Below are 20,406 nucleotides of genomic sequence, written 5' to 3'. Positions count from 1 at the left end.
TGATGAAAATTTGATGAACTGAATTCTTAAAAAAAAAATTACCTTTCGATCTTAGTGATTGGTTTTACATTAACAAAATTATTTATAAAATATGTTCCAATGTGTATGTTTTACATAATATAATATTAATAACAATGAATTACATACCTGCAAAATTGTGGCGAGTTGTATAATAACATCTCTATGGAACGAGCAATTAAGTATTTCTCCAAATCCAACTTGAACTGGATTCAATGCAGACGCAATAACTGTATTTAGGGTTGTTTTAGTATCTCTAGATGGAGAACCTGCCTCTTCCTTCACTTGCACGTCCATTGACTGGGGGTTTGGAGTCCCTAAGGGATTAGGGGTCCCTAGCGAGTGATTGGGATTAGGGGTCCCCAAAGAATGGTTGGGATTGGGAGTCCCTTGGCTAGTATCGGCGGGGGTCGCTGAACGTTTAATTTGTGATACATTTGGTTTGACGTCACCATTGGTTTCATTTGCTGGAGACATTGGAATTCCATTTGCTTCTGTAAACAATGGGTATCTTAGATATTTCCTTGCGTTTCTTAAGAAAGTCTTGATATTGTCTAGTTTAAGTTAATTTAATTATAATAATAAAAAGTTGGTTATAATAATAAAAACATGCCATTAACTTACCTCCATTCCTTTCATTTGTCTTATTAAAAATTGCAGGTTGATTCAATGTCCTTAATGTAGTGTCAGATAAAACAGAACAAATAGCTGCTGCTTTCTTAGCACAGGAAGTAGCGAGACGTCGCGACAATCCTTCACAGCAGACAAACTCACTTACATGTTGTAGAGCCAGTGGTAAGAACAATCTAGAAATGTTGTTTTATTTATTGTTACTAAATCTCACAAAATTGTAATGAGGCTTTTAAGAACCGCATTTGGTACGGAATTTGAAATCTATAGAAAAAAAACATATTAAAATGAATAAAATTCAATTCAATAAATTAATTTTTCATTAGTTGATATCAAATACTAACCTTAAAAGTCCATCATCAGGTGCTCTCTTGTCCAGCAATTCAATTATCCACGTGAGGAAGTCATGTCGATCGAGTAGACCTTCATCCAACAGGTATCTGGCAAGACGACAACAGTAGTTCCACTGTCGGAGAGCTTGTCTCCAATCTGTGTTGTCACTTGAATTGGGCGTTGATGATCCAAGTCCTGATTAAATATATTATAATTTATATATATATATATATATATATATATATATAATAACAAACTTAAAAATTGACATTCACAGAATATTTAGAAAGTGTCAAGTAAAAGAAAGTTTGGTTCAATCTACTAAATAGTCATCTATTTAATAGTTATTAGTGGGTTCAAAAAAATTCATTGCCTATGTCTAACATTTTAAGTTTAATGCTAAAAAACTTTAATATATTTCAAAATATACATATTTTTTAATATAAACATAATTAAATACTTGTTACCACTAGAATTGCCTGGGGAATGCATAGAATTTGATATAGTCGAACTGTTTGGAGTGGAGCCTCCCGGTGGGTTTCCTGATGAGTTGTGGCTAGGTGTTCCTTGTCCTGTATAAATGTAGGTATATAAATTACCACATAACATTATATGCAATATAATTTTGACTTTAACACTTACTAAAATTAGCTTAGATTATAAATTTAATAAAAATAATCAGTTGCTTTTATTTAGTAGAAATAAAGGAGAACTCATTACCTGATTGTGAAGGGGGAGTCTTATCAGAAATATTTCCTGGAGCAGCATTTTGGTAATATTCAGCCAACTTTGGTATTTGATCCTTGAGGAACTTTATCAATGTTGTTGTCCATTCTATGAAAAATTAATTATTATACAAATGCTATATAAAAATGTGAAAGTTGGAAGGATGGATGGATGATTGTTCCACTTTGACACAAAAAATACTGAACAGATTTAGAGGACACTTTACCAAAGATTTTATACAATTTGGCTATAATATCAGCTCTACGCTATAATATAACAGAGCAGAGATCCTTTAGCTACTATTTAAATGATTTTTTTAAACTTGAATTTATTGTAAAAGCTATTCTATAACCAAATATTAATTTCAACCATTGCTCACCAGTAGTGGGGTCTGGGAGTTGTCTCTTTTTTATTTTAGCTTCAGATACTGCAACCGTATATGCTGAACTAAGCTTTATAAACCAGGCAGCTCTTGGCATTGCCACTTGATATTCTGTTAATGTTATAAATATTTCCTCCTTTTTATTGAAATTTGGTGCCTTCTTAGCAAGTTGAGAAAGAGGTTTATTTCCTAAAACAAATAATGTTATAATATGTGTAACTATCATTAGGTAATATTGACATTTCTTATGTAGTATTTTTTTTTAATTATGTTTGTAGTAAAACAACCCTGTCTAACACCAAAAGACAGGTGTGTTGCCAGCCTTTAGGTAAGTGAGGTAGGAAAAACTGACTCCAGCTAGTGGCCAAAGTGAGAAATAGTATTTTAGTATCACAATTGATATACAAACATATTTTATATCTTTAACAAAAATATAATAAGAATTCACACCTGCTAAATCTTTGAACCAAGCTTCAATTTGTGGCTTTGTTCTAGCAGTGGCTGGCCAAAAATTGTCTTTTGGATTAACCTGTTGACGTTTTCTACCACAGTCAGGTAATGTGTTTAGCTCCTCTTTCTTGGATAAAATTCCAGAAAAAAATTGTCCAATCTGAAAACATAATAAATTTTTGAATACTTGATATTTATATTACTAAAATAAAAAAAATAAAAATTAAATCAGCTTCACGCTGTGTGTGTTGTGTGTGGGAACCTAGTGTTAAAACACAAGGAGTTATACTATTCTCTATTACTACCATGTAAACTTATTAAAAATTGTATTACTGTAGCAATTATCATATTTTTTTATTTGTTTTAAAAATGTTACCTTAGATGCAGAATAGTTAAAGTTTCTTGCAGTTCCAAATTCATCACTAGATTGTGGAGTAGTGGTAAATCCATGTTTAACATTGGCTGATGTGAGCTCATCTTCTTTTTGTCGAGGTTCTTGTGGATACACATCTGGTGGTCCTAATCGAGGCCTCTTCAAAGGCCGTTTCTCATACATAATCCCCATTGTATCAGAATATGGGATCTTATCTGTACAATTCAAAAAATACTATCCTTGTAAATAACGTCACAAAATTAATAGAATAAATTTTATCACATTTCGTAATGGGACACTAGGACATACCTTTCATCTAAAATTTATTCGTATCATACATGTTTTTAATATTGTGAAATGTACATTGATATAAAGGCCCTACTTTATTATTAAATGAACATTTATATAGCAAACAATAAACACTAATTCATTTGATTAGTCTGTCTGACGTTTAGTCTCGTAAGCTATAAAACAGATAAATAATAAGATATAGCTAATAGTAGCTATATCTTGTTATTTATTTGTTATCTATATGAACGGCACAGTGTACTTTGTAATGGGGTCAATAAAAATATTTTTCGACTTTAAGTTAGATTTTTCAATTCTTCTTTGATTTAAATAAAAAAATATTATTTATATTAGAGTATGAGATAAGACTGTTTTTAAAATTACTACGCTGTAAAAATGTTTCTATTTAAAATGAACGTGGGGTCAATGAATATGCCCTATAGAGTTAACAGACGGAAATTACATAGAGTTAATGTTAAATGTTATACCTGTAGGTACATATTATTAATCAGGAATATATTTTGTAAATAGTATGCTTTGGAAAATAAAACTAAATATTTCAAGATACTTGAATTTTATTTATTCTAAATTTTATTGTTACTCAATATCATATTTATTACACATATTTTGCCCCTTTAGATCAGTTCATGTTAGTTAATGTTTAAATGGATCACAATTTATGCACTTTAACTAACGACATTCGAACCTATTTTATTTTTATACATATACCACACCTTGTCATAACTACACATAAATACCTTTCACCTATAACTTACAGTATAAAAAATATTGTTCTTTAAAAAAGGAATTAAATAGTAGATTTACTAAAGAAATTCATTAAATACGTGAAATACTAATAAATACGATAATGAGAAAACTTACACTAAAACTACAGATATTGATTGTTGTTCTTTAATTATGGCGATCCGATATTGATAGTACTTTGTAGATGTTCTTTTAAATTAGATAACGATAAAGTTTGACATTTTCTATCATAACAAACAATATAAATGTCAAATGTCACATGTCAATTTCATATAGTATGTGATGTGGTATGATCTTTAAATTATATCATATCTTTTGATATTATATCTTATCCTGTTAATATATAGACTATTAACCTTTGCAAAGAAAATAATTCACTGCTCACTTACAATTTTATATGGAAATACGGATGTTCAATTATATCATTGCTTGTTAAGTCATTTTAAACTGCTGCAATGCCCCCTAAAAAACAGCCTGAAAAGCCAAGTAAACCCAGCGGTGCAAAAGCTAAAGGGGATACAAAAGGTTAGAAATGTTATATTTTTATTTCATAATATTTATTCTATTACTAATAGTTGCCCGCAACTCTACTTACGTATATTTATTTTATTTATCACCTGGTGGTATAGAGTTAGACCCAAAATAATTCCGCTTTTATCACGTGGAAATAATCCCAGCTTATGTATACATATTGTCAGAATTGTATAATGGTATTTTTGTTTCTAGGACTTTCATACCATATATTTCAGATATTTGATTATTTTGTCCACATTACACTTTTCCTAAATACAATGGGTGCCAAAAAACTATTCTCTGCTATCTGAAAAAATTTAAAAGATTGTGTTAACATGATATAATAACTTAAATATTACCATGATTCTCCCAAACGGTTGTTGAACCCACAAGTAGATCCACAGTTAGATGCTATACAATTACACTACTATTTGTGCTTATAATAACAATGTTTATTATTTATTTTGTATTTTATCAAAGAACTTATGCAATAATATCACCTCCATACAGTTGTCCATTTGATTTTTCCATATCTTTTTCCATTTGTGCATATCATATAAATTAATTGTATGCCTTTATAAGCCCTGTTGCGATAGTTATAAACCAAAAAAGTACCATTCAAACAGACACAGAGACTGCATTTAAGAAAATTATAAATTCATAGATTAATATTTTTTTTTTGCATAAATATGTTTAATATTCATAGTCAGTGGTTTACTTTTAAATTTGAATTACTGGCTAAAATCTCATTACATTTAAATTTAGAAGCAGCGCCAAAAGAGAAAAAAGGTGGGACAGCTGTCAAAGTTCGACATATCCTGTGTGAAAAACAATCAAAATGTTTGGAGGCATTGGAAAAATTGAAAGCTGGACAGAAATTTCCTGATGTAGCAGCTGCCTATAGTGAAGATAAAGCAAGGCAAGGTGGTGATCTTGGTTGGATGACACGAGGCTCTATGATTGGGCCATTTCAGGATGCAGCTTTTGCTTTACCCATATCCTCAATTAACAATCCTATATATACAAATCCTCCTGTTAAATCGAAATTTGGCTACCATATTATAATGGTTGAAGGTAAAAAATGAGCGGAACTGTTTTTGAATTTGAATACTTCTGGGTGATTCTTTTAGTTTTTATTTTGGAAAGGATATGTTGCTTACATGAACAAATTGATAAGGACTTTTGTATATTGCCTGATCCAAGGATATCTAACGAATCCCTAGACTCTACTCATGATGATTTTGTAAATAGAGAGTAAGTTTTATAACTTTTTATACTAATATTGTGGTATCAATAATTATTAAACTTAACTATTTTACAGTTTCAGCCTAAAGTTGAGCTTCTTACGTCTATACCGACTGATGTATGTGACTATGATATTTGCTCTTACATACTTTTGCAACATTTGTTTCTGGTTTTTAATGGCTCAAAAAGCTCCAGCCAGGACCCTCAAATAATATTTTTGTTAGTACCATATCTTTAAATATGTAAATTAGTCTTAACAATAATAAATGAATTTATAGTAAAAAAAAAACTTTATCACTTTAAATTATCCTCCTTATCATTTTCATAAATAGACTGATTTTTTCTGTGTAATTTCCAAATAGTATTAGTTTAAATTTAGGTTTAATTTTTTTTTCAATTAAAGATAGACATTATTTAATCCTACTAGACTTATAGCATTTTAAATTTTCTTCACTTGTCACAATACAGCCTTAATTTTTTTTTTTTTTTAAATTCTAATTGTGAATGTATAAATTTGTAAAAAATATTTTAAAAATCTATAATTCATATCAAGTACCTATTTTTTTAAAATTTAAATCATAATATAATCATAATGTAATAAATTAAACACAAAATAAATTACCAGCAGTCTTTATTACAATTGTTTTAAATAGTACTTATTTTACAATACAATGTACTGACCACTTTCTTAAATACTGTAATAAATATGAATGAGGTAAAACTTAATCTAGGTTTTGCAATATAATTTTAATATTTTAAAGAAATATTTCACATATTTTACTGAGCTGAGACTTCAGAAAATAAGATTTTTTTAAAGTAAGTATATAGAGATACTTTTGTCTATTATGTAGATTTTAAGATTTTCTTTATTTAATTGTGAACTTTGATTGTTATTTGGTTATACTCTTAAGTTGGGGTTCGTATATCTAACGTATTTGAGAAGAGCATCATTTTCTTCGCACACGAAGGGCTTGCGGTGGTGACAGGCGACGTCATGCCAATGGACACCGTCGTTGTAGAAATTGTTCAAGATAGCCACACAGTGTTCCGCAGCACCGCCTTGGATCAATTCCTGTACAAAAATATATAACTCTTATATCATTGGTGTTAATTGCCTCCTTAATTTTTATTAAAATAAAAAGAAATGGTAGACATATTTAGCCATAAAAAATATTTATTACGTAACCGAGTCTTGCCTTCCAATTTTTTGTGTAATGACTTTTAGCAGGAAGTGAGATTTATTATATAAGAAGCCGCGTAATGGAGGGCCTTGAATGCATTGTGAGCAATTGTGGTGCAAAGCGGATACGGATGATCCGGAGAACCGCAAAACTGTGCAATTTTAATTTTTTTACGTAGCGTGCACACAGCACTCGAGGCGGCGAAAGTGGTACCAAACAGTATGTAGCGACATACGCGGAATACCGATGAGCTTTTGTTATACAGGTTGTTCGTAGAAAGTGGGTTGAATGCGGGTACGCCCTTCGGTGAATAATTCGCGGGCCTATAAATATTTACACGACTTTCCTTTTCATTACGCGACATCGTGTTTTAACACATAGTTTACAACAAATATTACTTAACGTTGTAATTACAGCTTACGTAATAGGTATTTTTCGCCATGAACGACACAAATTTCTAAAGTTTTGAGGCAGATTAAAGTTTATGTCGGCAAATTAATATTTATGGTTATAAATTTTAATTAATCAGTAAATGGTTATGTTTAACAGTAAACGAAGCGATATAAATTTCTATTACTCTTAAAAGTAGGTAAAATGTATCAAGAAGGTTTTATCATTTACCCGATTGTCTGGTTGAGGTTTTCCGATGCCACCACCCTCGGACCAGTCGTTTTGTTGACGGTTAGTGCTGGGAGCCAGCTTTTGTAATTCAGCGGTCCAGAACCAGCCATTGATTTCGTTGGGCAGCAAGTCTGGGCGATTGCATCCTTTGAAATCGCACAAGCGCCCTGACGTCCAAATGTATTTTACCTATCAAAAAGAAAAACAAAATTATTATAAATTAACAAAACTCTACACTTCCTTAAAGTTTCTCTATCTATCATGACATACCTACAAAAACCTTTAATACCATTTATTTCTATTAATTCTAACAGGAAGTGAGCATTCTAAATTAGTTATTTAAAAAAACTTTTTGAAGCAGTCAGTATTTAAATATGTTAAAAGTGAAATATCTTGATAAAGTGGTGTTTGCAATAGACATGATTGCTTTAATGATGCGATGCCAAATGAAGCAATCCCACGGTGAAAAACGCTATCACTTACATGAAGTGAAATTTAGAAATGGAAAATTGGCTATTGTTCTAAAAGTAGGTATTCGCGTCGCGTGACTATATAATCAAACTTTGTCAAATTCAATACATGTCTCATAAATATTTGAAGCAGCATTACATACAACGAGCACGTCGAATTTGTTAAAACAATTGCAGGCTCTACTTTCTATTTCATTTGTTTTCGTTTTCAAAAAAAGATTTTCACCTTATACTTAATAGTAATAACGATAAATATGTAAATTTTCAAATTGTGACATACGTGACGGTTTTTTTATTACTGTTTGAGTATTGAGTAATTGGTGCTGCAGTTCAAACCATTCGTGTCAAGGGTACTTTGGCCATTGTTGTTTTTTGTTTTGAGCATAGGTATTGCTTCTAGCTCATTTAGCTTAGGAAAAAAACGTTTTAAAGTCGTCCGCAATATTTAAATTATGTGAATAATGCAGATTAGTCCTAAGTAAATATCCGCAGAAGGGAATCTTATTAGTAGGACCTATTTGCTCACGCTGCCTGGATTAAATTGGATAGAGCCCAGAAATTGTTGAAATAACTTTATATAAGACACACAGTTTATTTTGTTTACCCAATAGAAGATATATAGCCCTAACCGTTACTTAAAATAAAAGTTATTGAAGAAACTTAAAAATCATATTGACAATATGGCGTTTGGTTATCGCTGTGGTGACTTGAATATGGTCATGTCTATTCTAGTGACTCTTGTAAGGTTGAGACGAATCGATTGACGTAATCGTCATAATCGTTTAACCTGTTTGCTCTGTACAATGTCGCAGGAATAAACATACACACATAGACCGATAAACACATTAACCTCCTTTACGTTGCGCTGTCGGATGAAATCATAAAAACCTATAGTTTTTGTTACAGCTTGGTTATGGTTATTGGTTATCGTTATTTTAAATATAATTTTTAGCTTCGTATATAACAGGGTAAGCAGAGAGAACCTGGAAACCTAGTTTGAATACACTCAGTTCCTATTAAGACACTCCTGTTTCCCACTTTCCGCGGAATTCTGGAGGCATTGCCTATTGATTATTAAGTATTTCTATCCGAAATAATCAAACTACCTATGCGGACAATTAAACGACTATTTCTAAAAGCAGTTTCGCCATTTTGCTATCAAATAAAAAATATATCTACTTAAGTATATAATTATGCAATACATACTTTATCCTGTACAATGCGGGCTTTCACCCATTCGTTTTCGTCACTTGTTTCCAACGACACGAGGTCCATGCAGCGTTGGCGGCAGTAGTTTCTGGCGCTCAACCAGTCTTCTTCTACTCCACGTAACGCCGGGTCTCTCCATGAGAAAAAGTAGCCTTTATCTAGGAAAATTAATGAACAATTTTATAATAATATTATTTAAACATAAATATTATAAACAAAAAAAAAATACTTGGATTTTGGTAAATTTTACGATTTTCTTTATTTACACAGTTTTAAAATTTAAATATTGGACGTATCTACATATATATAGTGTTACTTGTGATATTTGATATAGTAATACTCGTAAGCTAAAATATTTTGTCTCTTATTTACCATCACAGGAGATATTTAACATAGGTAAAAAAATTAAAATACAAGAAAATAAACGACCTAATGAAGCGAACAGCTATGGATGGAAAATAACTTTCCATATTGATTAATTGATGAAAGAAAAAGTAGTTATTGTTTCATATTTCTGTGTTAATTAACTCATAACGTTTTACTTGTTAGCTAGTTCACTAGTACACTTAATGTAAAATGTAAGTAATAAATTTATAAAAGAAAAAAGTAGCCGCCCGAACAGGGACTTGAACCCTGGACCCTTGGATTAAAAGTCCAATGCTCTACCGACTGAGCTATCCGGGCTATGTACGTTTAACCTAAATTATCATTTATAACGTCGGGTATAACTTGAAATTATATTTTTTCACTAATATTTTAAAATTATCTGTTTAATTAAAAACTAATTTATTTTATTTTATCCATTAGATATTGTATTTGCATAAAATAAAAATATAAATAAGTATTACGGATGTTCACAATCAAATATTTCTAGGAAACCCACAATCACGATGTTAGTCTTACTTATCGAAGGCATTTCAAAAGTCCCGTTGAGAAACAGGTTTGTTTGTTATCAGCTATCCGGGAGACACTGATAAGCGTATTTTAGTAGTTTTGGTAAATTATTCATTTTACGTCTACATTTTTAGTTTCTTCTTTTTTAGTCTCCACAGCTGGTTATACAGTATGATTTTAAAATAGAAAAGTTAAAGGAATGTAGGTGAACTGTGTAAAAGTCTTTTTAATTGTTTAAAATAAAAGAAAGTCCTACATTTAGATATACAATTATTACAAAAAAATTTAAAGTTAATTTCACTAATTAAATTTTGTTAGGACATTGGCCATGTTGGAAATACTTATGACTAGAATTATTATAGCATATTAGAAATACTTACTATCGGCAAACCTCTCGTGTATTACGCGCTGTGCACATTGTGCAGGTACCGGGGGCTCTAGGATACGTCCGTTGGGGAACTGCGCGTGCGCAACAGCGAGTACCGATAATACTAGTAGTCCTTTCATGATCTATAAAATAATATAAAAATTTATACAATAAAGTTTAAGCTTTACTAAAACCATATTAAGTAATAATAATAAGTAGTAATAAATCTTATACTTTATGAGGCTTTACTTTCACAACTTTTATGTGAAAGGATTTCAATAATAAACGTATACAGTTCATCGACCGATTTAGGCATTTAGGGCTCAATTAATTATTAATAATATTTCACGGATATTTATAATAAATATAACAAGATTTTTATTCCAAACAGGTACTACCTATGTATGTTTTTTTAACAATAAAGTTTGACAGGGTCAAAGAGGATGCAGATTTAATTAAATTTTTTCATTGGTCTTTTTGTTATACGTACTACATGTCATTTATTTTTTGTACACTTAAAGGTCAAATATTCACTTCAACAATAAGTTACTTATGACGATGGCGGCATCAAAAGGATGTCCAGATTATGTCATCATGTGTTAATTTATATAATTATTTAATTTGAGAATTTTAACCGGAACTTTTACTATTTGTATTTTGTAATATGAAAATTTATATAGGTAAATAAAATACGTTAAGACACAAAAGAATAGGTATTTAATATTGTAAAACGTTTGTTTACCAAAAATATAAGTTCAAAATATATCGTATAGGTACTTTAACTGGCTGATGAACAATAGTCAAAATTAAAAAAATATTTTTCAAAATGTTACTTTTCGCTATGAATTCCTTTTTATATGAAGCGTGTTTCCTTAGAAGCTCCAATACGAAGAGTTGTTTACAAACACTTTCCATTGAATATTTTACAATGGGTTACATAAGAAGTCATATTGTGGACCGGTTCTAGGGCTATAGAAAGTGACCTTGCCCTCAAGATGGTTCGTTCCTCTCTTGACCAATTCTGACCTTTGTCCACTGTTCTAATTTTTCAACACATAAATATTTAATTTATAATATTTTATTTAGATAAAAGCATTTAGATAATCAATTTGGTTATTTGCTTGTTAATTTATTCATTAATGCGCTACATTTACATAATGGATACAGTAGCAGCATTTTTTTGTTTTTATTTGTTTTTAATAAAAATATCAATAAATGTATCGTTTTAAAAAAAAATTAAGTGAAATAGCAAAACGAAATTACCCATCAAAATAAAACACTACAAACTTCCTAAGCTATTAATTTATGTTGAGAAGCTTATATGAGCTTTTTCAAGTATATGTATACCTACTTCATTTCACAAATTCTTATTTTCATTAAAATAAAATAAAACAAAAATAACAGATTATAGGAAAATTGTACTCACGATATGGTGTGTCTGATACTCGTATCCGTCACTAACTGATGCGCCGGCGCGTTGCGGAGGTTTTATATGTAGGAAGCGCTGGGCGTCCGGAGTCCGGACCTTTGAGGCTTGAGAGCACCCCGTGGGGTTGTTGCATTATTTTATTCAAAATATTAATTATAATGAGAATTTTATGGACTTCAAATATTATATTGACTGATTTTTGCAGCTGTTTAAAATATTATTATCGCTACTTACTTTTTGTAGGTTTTCAATTCCATATTATAAATATTGGTAAAAGTTTTTTTTTTAATTTGCTAAAAAAAGGCGAAAGTTACACTCTGTGACTTCAATAAAAATACTGTACAAAGGTACATTGTACATCCAGGTTGATTTTAGCATAAAATTTAAATTTATTAATATAAATAAATATCCATATTGTGACTACGATAATAGTAACAGTCTAGTAGCATATTTTTTTGAGTTTTCTTCTGGCATAAACAAATTTGACAATTTGAACTTTACGAATTAATTGCTTATTTCTTTTGCTTTTTTATGTCAATCCATATCCTGCAAAATAGTCGGAGTGACATACCACCCTATTCTCCATCAACATTCCTAAACACATTACGTAATGGGTAGCGGATACTTCAACTACTTGATTGTTATTTGTTCAAGCAAGAAAAAAATAGGCCAGTACTAGTGCAGGGGAAAAAAGTGCACTGGTTGCGGGTTTGATCCCCGCTCGAGGAAATGAAATATTTATTTAAATGTATATTTTAATTATTTCGCTCTATGCAAAGAGCGGTGTTGACTTTCGAAACTCAAATCGCAAGGCTTCCAGAATTCGGTGGAAAGTGGGAAACGAAGTGTCCTAACACTAGGTTCCCTTTGCTCACCCTGCTGTTTGCGGGACACAGCTGAAGCGAAGCGCGAAGCTGATTCTATTGTTCTTCAAAATAATAATATTTTTTAGTATAAAAATTATCCTCTATATATTAATAGACTTTACTTAACATAAATAAAAAATACAAAAAATAATTATTTTTGTATAAAATTTATAAGCTCTACGCATACCGATATATTACGTTATTGTTTCCTTATTAACAATGTTAGCAAAAATCGCAAGCTGAACTTGTTTATAACATCGACTTCTGGCCACTGCTTATTTATAATTAAATATTTAAAAATAAACAAAAAACTTATTATTACATAAAAAAATTAGAATAATAAAATATATACGTATTTTAAAATGTTTTGTTGTTGTAGATATTTAAGATAAAGATAAAAATGCATTTAAAATATCAAACGCGCCATTTACTATAAATGACTTATTAAATAACAGCAATTGTTTAAAACCGTTTATTAAATTTAAATATATTTCACATTTTTAGCACACCAAAAGATTATAATAACGCCATAACATAAATAAAATATGCCAAAAAATTTAAATTATATTATTTGTAATTATGTATATAATTTAAAATTTACAAATATAATCAACAGACTGTTATGCCGGAGAGATAGTAGGAGATAAATTCTTGGATGTTGCGTTTCTTTAATATTAGTTTAACCCACATTTGTATAACATTTATTATAATTTTTGTATAAGTTAATACATAACTTTTCTCACAAAGACAGGAAAGTGAACACAAAGCTTGTGCAGTCCACAAAATTAGTCACGGAGAAATTTGTTGGCAAAACATCTTTAAGGCGATGACTAAGTAAGTCTTTACACAATATTGATAAGGCTGGAAAGATAACAATACTATAATGAAACTCTATTAGAATAAATGGTTGTATGTACTACTGGAGGATATGTATGTAAATAGTTTTTTTTCTCCTTTTCTTCTGTTCTTTTTTAGAATTCATTCTTTATTTAACTCATTATTCTTTTTTCAGTGTTATTTAATTAAAAATTATGATTATAAGACTCATAGAGACTTTTACGTTTAATACTAAAATCCTTCCTATCTACACACCTACTTTTTTTATGTATAGTTTTTATGAAATTAATGACAAGCATACAAGGTGTTTGTCATATATTATATATTAATATGTATAGGCATACTAAATAACTAAACTTAACAAAATATTGCTAGACATTATAGTTAAGTATTTTAATAATTTAAGAGTAATTTTATGAGAACCAAAAATTGTAATTACAAAATAGCATAATACAGTAAAAGCCGAAAGAACACCCGTTCAAACGAGTCTAGAACATTCTATGGGCAGAGGTCTCGTACGTGCGTGCACTGCTAATCGCGGCTTTCTTTGCACGTGCTTGTTGCCATTCTCGAATGTCAACGTTTGGTGGCCGAAAAACTTTGTAATTCTAACTAATATGGTCATTGGTCAATATTGTGTTTTTAAACTAAAAATTTCTATTATTTTTTGGTTATTCGTTTTGCTAATGTAACAATAACAGGTTAAGAGTCATTATGTAGAGAAGAGAATGTTAAAAAACAGGAATAAAGTGAGATATAAAAATAAACAAATATGATTGTTTTTAGGTAAACAACCACAAATATGCGATTACAATGTAAGGTTTACTCAAGCACGAATTAAGATTATATTTTTGATAATGTTTTGAAATATTATAATAAGACAGTATGTGAAAATGTAATTTACATATATTTTTAAATAGGTATTTAGAGATAGATATATTAAATATATTTTATAAATTAAAATATGAAAAAAAAATTTTTGAGTTAGGTACATCGTTATTAATAGATATAACAGTATAAAAGTTCATGGTGACAATAATTTAAATAAAAATAAGAAGTTCAGTAACCTACCTGTTTTTGTCTGTTAAAGCTAATTCTATCTCATACATATTAATGATGTATAAGAATGTATTTCTCTTGGTTTTATTTAATCACAATACCTCGTAATAAAATAGTATAGGTTTGACCAGTTTATTTGGGGATTTTACGTCTCCCAAACTTTGAATCTATTAAAAAAAATCTAAAATAGCCAATTTCGATCATTAAATTTACTTGCTATAATATATTTTAAATAACAAATAACTTTCCGGGTGTTCAATTCTTATTGTTTGATAAGTGATTTAAATATTCGGCAATCTAGCTAACTCTACTTTGCGCAATCAATTATATCGATCAATATTTGGCATATTATGTTAATAAAGCGTATTCATTATGTTATTTGCTCTGCTAATTCTCTGTAAATAAGTAATTAATGCACGAAATATTTAATATCACAACAGGACTTCATTACTATTTACCTACTGACCTTGTACTTAGGTATTTAATTTTCACCATTCACGATCGGTACAATAAGAATTTTGCTCTACAACAATTACTTAATTGTATAATTAGGTATAGAGATGATAATAATGCTTAACAATTAGCCTGTACTACGGTACTAATAATTATTGTATTTCATTTTATACCAATTTTAGAGTTCCGTACCTCAAAAGAAAGAAACGGAACCCTTATAAGACCACTTTGTTCTTCATCTGTTTGTCTGTATGTCTGTATATCCAGACCATATATCTCTATACCGTGTGTAGGTATCAAGTTGAAGATAATATCATGCAGGTCTACATCCCCTTGGAGCACAGAAAAAAAAACGAAGGTCGGTCAATCAATTCACGGAAAAAGGAAGAAAATAATTAATTGTCCCGAGAGGGCATCGAGTCCACAACAATCGCTTTTATAGCTGTCTGCTATTCTTAGTTTAGGAATCCCTTTGGCCAGCTTACGCTTCCATCTCCAGTCTTTTTGTCTCCAGACGTTTTATTTTTTACCTTGAATCGTATTTCACAAATCAAGCCATTTCCTTTTTTTAACTTCACGCAATTAGCAAGATAGCTAAAGGGAAGCTGGGGACATAGTGTTAAGACACTCCTGTTCCTCATTTCTCACCGAATTCTGGAGGCGTTATGCGTTCAGTGGGGGAACTTAAGGCCGCACTTACCCTCGACACTAGAATGAACAAAAGAATCGAAGATCTAAAATACCCGGTGACCCTGGTGAGAAAGTAATTCTTTTCATACACAAAGGTTGAAGTATATGATCTGGAGTATACGATGAAGAACCCTTTAGAGATCGGTTGTTTAATTATTGCCATATCTTAACATATTATAGATACTAGCGGATTTTCTAGAACTAGTTGCATCATATTCTTTCCAAACTTTTAGACTACGTTTTGTTGAAGATCAATATTAAAAATCGATGTCTTCAAATTCTTAAATTTTATTTTCTATTCTTATTTTTTAATATTAGCAGGGCTAATGATCCCAGAATTGAGACGAACTGGCAACAATTATTAAATTATACAAACATAATGAATATATTTCTAAATTTAAATAATTATAAACACATTGCTTTTAAAGCCTGAACCCGTAAAATATACATAGACAAGTATGTCATTCCATAGCACAGAACACATATACTCATAGTCTTAAAAAATAAAGAACGTAACTGTCATATGTGTGCTGTGAATTGTCACTTGAAAATGACGTTGGTAGTTAAAAAACTCAAATAAATAAATTTTATAATATTAATAATATTCTTATAATAAAGTTCCTTTCTTTCCTTTAAATAAATTCTAGTTTTGTACAAAATGTTTTGTTGTCTGAAGAACTGTGTTAACGGGTTTTCCCTGACGCCAACTGTGCCAATTCGGGTGAAGAGTAATCCAGTACAATTAGATACTTTACATATGGGTAAAATTTTATGTTCACATCAAATACTATCATTTTAAAAACATATTTAATAAAATTTCATTCTGAATTATCTCATATTATTGGTATAAATTTTCTCCATTACAATGGACATTAAGCATTAAGTTACAACTTAATGCTTAAGTGTGTAGGAGGCAGATAAAAGAAATATCCTGTGGTCATACTGATAAGTTATAAATACTTAATAATATATATATTAATTATTTCAGGACATGAAGTTGTGGTAGTGAAAGGAGGTCAGCGTGTATGTGGATCTGGATGTGCTTTGGGAAATGCACCACTAGTGCAAAATAAAGCTTATTTTGAAGTAAAATTGCAACAAGGAGGAGTGTGGGCTATAGGATTAGCTACAAGAGAAGCAGATTTAAATAGAGTTCATGGTAAATGGAACTCATATATATATATATATATATATACATACACACACATATATATATATGTATATATATATTACACTTATTACATTTTATATATATATATAAAATATTTGTACAAATAAACCTAATAGATTTCAACTCAAAATTTTATCCTCACTTGTTATGAAATGATTATTGTTTAAAGAATATTTCAAAAACTAATATAATAGTCACAGACATGCAGAAATACATATTTTTCTAAAAGACAGGGTTTTCTGTAGAATCATTATTTACCTTATGTCTAATTTGCTGACATTTACACTTTATTATTCAATATGCACACAGCAAATGTTCAGGTCAACGTCAATCAAAGCAGAGGTCATAATTGATGATATAATGACATTGCTAAAGTGACACAATATATATTATTTGCATAATTTTAGTTATTTTAGTTATTCACACATGCCCAAGTTTGGTGCAATTTGATTGCAATTGGGTTAGAAATTAAACCATGTATTGAATTTTAATTTCATTATTGCTTTGATATTAGTTTGTGTATAATACTTTTCCAGGTGTGTGAATGATAAAAATATCCTATTTTCACACTATAACACACCAGTTTTAGTTATATTGTAGATGTGACTAGGGCAAAAAGCATACAGCTCATTCAAGAAAAAGTATAAAACAAAGCTATTTCTAAGGAATGTATCCATAGATCTTTCAAAGACAGTGATTTAAAAAGAATATTATATATATTATTATAATTTATTATATATATTACTAGCGGACGCGCGCAGTTGCGCTTGCTTATTTAGGGGTGAATGTGTTTAATTATATACATTTAAGAGTCTGAATTTCAAATTTTATAAAAATTGGTGACGATTTAAAAAAAAACCTATACAAACTTTAAACCCCTTATTTGCACCCTTAGGGGAAGAATTCTAGAAAACGATGAAACACATGTTCAATTAAATACATTTAAAAATCTAAATTTCAAATTTTATAAAAATTGGTGCCGATTTAATTTTTTTTCCATACAAACTTTGAACCCCTATTTCACCCCTTTAGGGTTAAAATTTTTCAAAATCCCTTCTTAGTGGATGTCCAGATAACGAAAGTAAACATCTGTCCAAATTCCACGTTTCTACCATCAGCGGTTACGGCTGTGCGTGCGTCTTACCTCAGTCAGTGAGGACAAGTTCTTTTATATATATAGATTATAATTTGTCGGCATATAATTATAATTTGTCTGATATGCACCTTGTTATAGTAAGGCTGAGAATAGAATATTAGACATTTGTATAGTGATGTTCTAATAAACTTTATTTTATGCATTTATCCATCTAAACAGCAAATAGCAAAATAACAACAATCAAATTAGTATAGCCATGAACAGAACAGTAGTTTTAGCAAACTACTGTTCTGTTAAAATAAAATATGTGTTCATTTAAAAATAATTTATAACATGCATACCTTTTATTAATATTTCAGGGGGTGTAGACAAAGAGTCCTGGTGCTTAAATAGTGATGGTATTGTAAGACATGATAATGTAGAACTTTATCACCTAAAGCCTGCACCTCGACAGTCACCCACTTCAGAACTGCTGGTGTCTACAGGATCACCCAATCATGACAATGAAAATGAAAAAACAGAAAGTGATAGGAGCAATGAGAAACAAGCAATGATGCCAGGGGAAGGTGATGTCATTGGTGCAGCTTATGACCATGTGGAACTCAATTTTTTCTTAAATGGAAAAAATATGGAAATCCCTGTAAGAAATATTAGAGGAACTGTCTTTCCTGCACTTTTTGGTAAGTAAAGTATATTATTTCATTATCAGCTCACTGGGGCAGCAACTAGGATGTTTGTCAGCTTGATTTCCACGTAGGGGAAGAGTTATTTTTATTTCTCCTTTTAATGTAATATACTACTATCTATAATATTAAATTCTCACTGCTAACTGTGCTGTATATGTGATACAATTTAAATATATTTTTTTTTTTTCAGTTGATGATGGTGCTATTCTTGATATTATATTGGATAACTTCAGATACCCGCCTCCCTCAGGATATGAAAAAATCATGGTGGAGCAGTCTTTACTTTAACATGAAATAAATTTTAAAGAAACTGGCTTGTGCAAGGACAATTATATATTCTCGCTTTAAATGTGATTGTTTAACGTGAGTATGTAATGTAAAGTAAAGTTAAAGACTGTAACTGCTCTTCTACATGGCTAATACTAAGAATCTAAAATTTTAAATTATCTATTTCTTGATTTTAGAATATTTCCAAAAGAAACCTTTATGTCAACAAATTTCTGTCTGTAATAATTTTAAGTTAGCAAAATAATTCAAATAAGGTCACATTAGTTTTAAGTTGAAATATGTTTTAGGAAAATATCAATTAGAAAGTTTAAATTTTTTCCCAGTTGTAATAAAAATAAAATTATAAATTAATGTAACTGTAACTTTAATGGCTGGTACAGTGGGCTGCACCAGAATGATAAAGGTCATGTAATATATCTTATATCTTTACTTGTTAAATAACTATCCAACACAACAAAGAATTTTTAAATTTGAACCGGTTGAGTTGCAACTTGAGTTAGCAATTTCAACCAAACAAAACTCTTCAACTTTATAATGTTAGTATTACATTCTGTATATAAAGTATTCTGTGATTGAAAAGTATCTTATCATGAACTATTAATAATAGAAATTCAAGTAATATCCATCATTATTACAATTAAAAGGTTAGATTTTTTTAATAATTTATTTTATTGTATTCTTTATAACCAAATTCCTATAGGTAGGTTTTTAGAATTACTATTTTTGTCACTTATAGATGATAAAAGCTAATATCTACAAGAAATTACATATATCCATAATTAAATGATACTTTTTGTTTATCATATTAATAATGTCATATATAATTAAATAACGGTAATATCACTCTACACCTACCTGCTCATACATAGATAACTCACAATCAATGTATTTTGCTGCATATATTATGTAAGTAAAATGTTCAATTCTCCATTTTCTAGCTGTTGTAATTGTAATTAAATTAAAAATATTGTTTTTGTTTTTGTATTAAAATACGCTCCCAGTATCTTTGAGCTCACAACTACTATTCTATGATATGTACCTCCTGAATGTGCCAGAATGGCATAAAATTAATATTATTAGTACAAAATTAATTATTGGAAAAAAGTGGAAGAGCAAACTCAAAGAAGAGATTATTAAAATTATCATCATATTTTTTTATTAGGCATACATACTACATATCAACTCACTTCATTTTTCTTTCATTTTACTCTCTTTTCGTATTAAGCGAGACACCAGTCTATGTCTTACCACGCACGCAGGAGGAAAAAAGGATTTTGTTTGAATTATTCATTTTGACATTAGTCATTTGGTGTCATGTTTTCCTGTTTTATAATAGTGTGATAAAAAATAGTTGCTTTAAACTTTC

At 29.8% G+C, this 20,406-nt stretch overlaps 4 protein-coding genes and 1 non-coding gene across 8 annotated transcripts in view; 2 read left to right on the top strand and 3 right to left on the bottom strand.

The window, feature by feature from the left end:
- Positions 1 to 3,366, bottom strand: part of LOC146534429 (mediator of RNA polymerase II transcription subunit 12-like) — a 30,263-nt gene extending 26,897 nt beyond the window's left edge. For all 3 annotated transcript variants that reach the window (XM_085193421.1, XM_085193422.1, XM_085193423.1), the window contains exons 1-9: positions 3,222 to 3,366; positions 2,916 to 3,127; positions 2,540 to 2,699; positions 2,087 to 2,278; positions 1,702 to 1,815; positions 1,449 to 1,553; positions 993 to 1,176; positions 643 to 824; positions 148 to 512 (exon numbers count right to left, since the gene is read on the bottom strand). In XM_085193421.1, coding sequence (XP_085049547.1) covers positions 148 to 512; positions 643 to 824; positions 993 to 1,176; positions 1,449 to 1,553; positions 1,702 to 1,815; positions 2,087 to 2,278; positions 2,540 to 2,699; positions 2,916 to 3,127; positions 3,222 to 3,228 — 1,521 coding nt within the window. In that variant the 5' untranslated portion in view covers positions 3,229 to 3,366. The remainder of the gene's footprint in view (positions 1 to 147; positions 513 to 642; positions 825 to 992; positions 1,177 to 1,448; positions 1,554 to 1,701; positions 1,816 to 2,086; positions 2,279 to 2,539; positions 2,700 to 2,915; positions 3,128 to 3,221) is intronic.
- Positions 3,367 to 4,223: 857 nt separating this feature from the next.
- LOC146534428 (peptidyl-prolyl cis-trans isomerase NIMA-interacting 4) lies at positions 4,224 to 6,824 on the top strand. Of its 2 annotated transcripts, XR_014878413.1 has the most exons (3): positions 4,224 to 4,490; positions 5,244 to 5,732; positions 5,800 to 6,824. XR_014878413.1 is itself a non-coding variant. In XM_085192772.1 (2 exons), exons 1-2 carry the CDS (start codon positions 4,421 to 4,423, stop codon positions 5,561 to 5,563), a joined length of 390 nt encoding a protein of 129 aa, XP_085048898.1. In that variant the 5' UTR covers positions 4,224 to 4,420; the 3' UTR covers positions 5,564 to 6,824. The 2 variants fall into 2 exon arrangements, 1 of the variants encoding a protein (XP_085048898.1); XM_085192772.1 differs by having other exon boundaries at positions 5,244 to 6,824.
- On the bottom strand, positions 6,338 to 12,017 carry LOC146534426 (uncharacterized). The gene is made up of 5 exons (XM_085192771.1): positions 11,892 to 12,017; positions 10,479 to 10,608; positions 9,202 to 9,362; positions 7,526 to 7,714; positions 6,338 to 6,795 (listed from the first exon to the last, which is right to left on the bottom strand). Exons 2-5 carry the CDS (start codon positions 10,603 to 10,605, stop codon positions 6,622 to 6,624), a joined length of 651 nt encoding a protein of 216 aa, XP_085048897.1. The 5' UTR covers positions 10,606 to 10,608; positions 11,892 to 12,017; the 3' UTR covers positions 6,338 to 6,621.
- TRNAK-UUU (transfer RNA lysine (anticodon UUU)) lies at positions 9,816 to 9,888 on the bottom strand. The gene has a single exon. It is a non-coding gene; the product is annotated as a tRNA-Lys (tRNA).
- Positions 12,018 to 16,329: 4,312 nt separating the features above from the next.
- LOC146534425 (SPRY domain-containing protein 7) lies at positions 16,330 to 19,494 on the top strand. The gene is made up of 4 exons (XM_085193535.1): positions 16,330 to 16,560; positions 16,788 to 16,958; positions 18,426 to 18,746; positions 18,943 to 19,494. Exons 1-4 carry the CDS (start codon positions 16,458 to 16,460, stop codon positions 19,038 to 19,040), a joined length of 693 nt encoding a protein of 230 aa, XP_085049661.1. The 5' UTR covers positions 16,330 to 16,457; the 3' UTR covers positions 19,041 to 19,494.
- The last annotated feature ends 912 nt before the right edge of the window (positions 19,495 to 20,406 follow it).

The sequence above is a fragment of the Heliconius melpomene genome, chromosome 11 (genome assembly GCF_056956725.1).
Source record: "Heliconius melpomene rosina isolate 202511_hmr_F chromosome 11, ASM5695672v1, whole genome shotgun sequence".
NCBI lineage: Eukaryota > Metazoa > Arthropoda > Insecta > Lepidoptera > Nymphalidae > Heliconius > Heliconius melpomene.
Note: the sequence above shows the minus strand (reverse complement) of the source record. Positions and strands in the feature narration are given on the sequence as shown.

Bases quoted from the DNA above. Each gene is read 5' to 3' on its own strand.
- LOC146534426 (XM_085192771.1), bottom strand. From the start codon at position 10,605: ATGAAAGGACTACTAGTATTATCGGTACTCGCTGTTGCGCACGCGCAG. The intron at 9,363-10,478 runs GTAAGTATTTCT...TAATTTTCCTAG, and splicing joins ACACGAGAGGTTTGCCGATA to ATAAAGGCTACTTTTTCTCA. The intron at 6,796-7,525 runs GTAAATGATAAA...ATTTTTGTACAG, and splicing joins AACCTCAACCAGACAATCGG to GAATTGATCCAAGGCGGTGC.
- LOC146534425 (XM_085193535.1), top strand. From the start codon at position 16,458: ATGTTTTGTTGTCTGAAGAACTGTGTTAACGGGTTTTCCCTGACGCCA. The intron at 16,959-18,425 runs GTAAATGGAACT...TTAATATTTCAG, and splicing joins AGATTTAAATAGAGTTCATG to GGGGTGTAGACAAAGAGTCC. The intron at 18,747-18,942 runs GTAAGTAAAGTA...TTTTTTTTTCAG, and splicing joins TGTCTTTCCTGCACTTTTTG to TTGATGATGGTGCTATTCTT.
- LOC146534428 (XM_085192772.1), top strand. From the start codon at position 4,421: ATGCCCCCTAAAAAACAGCCTGAAAAGCCAAGTAAACCCAGCGGTGCA. The intron at 4,491-5,243 runs GTTAGAAATGTT...ATTTAAATTTAG, and splicing joins AGCTAAAGGGGATACAAAAG to AAGCAGCGCCAAAAGAGAAA.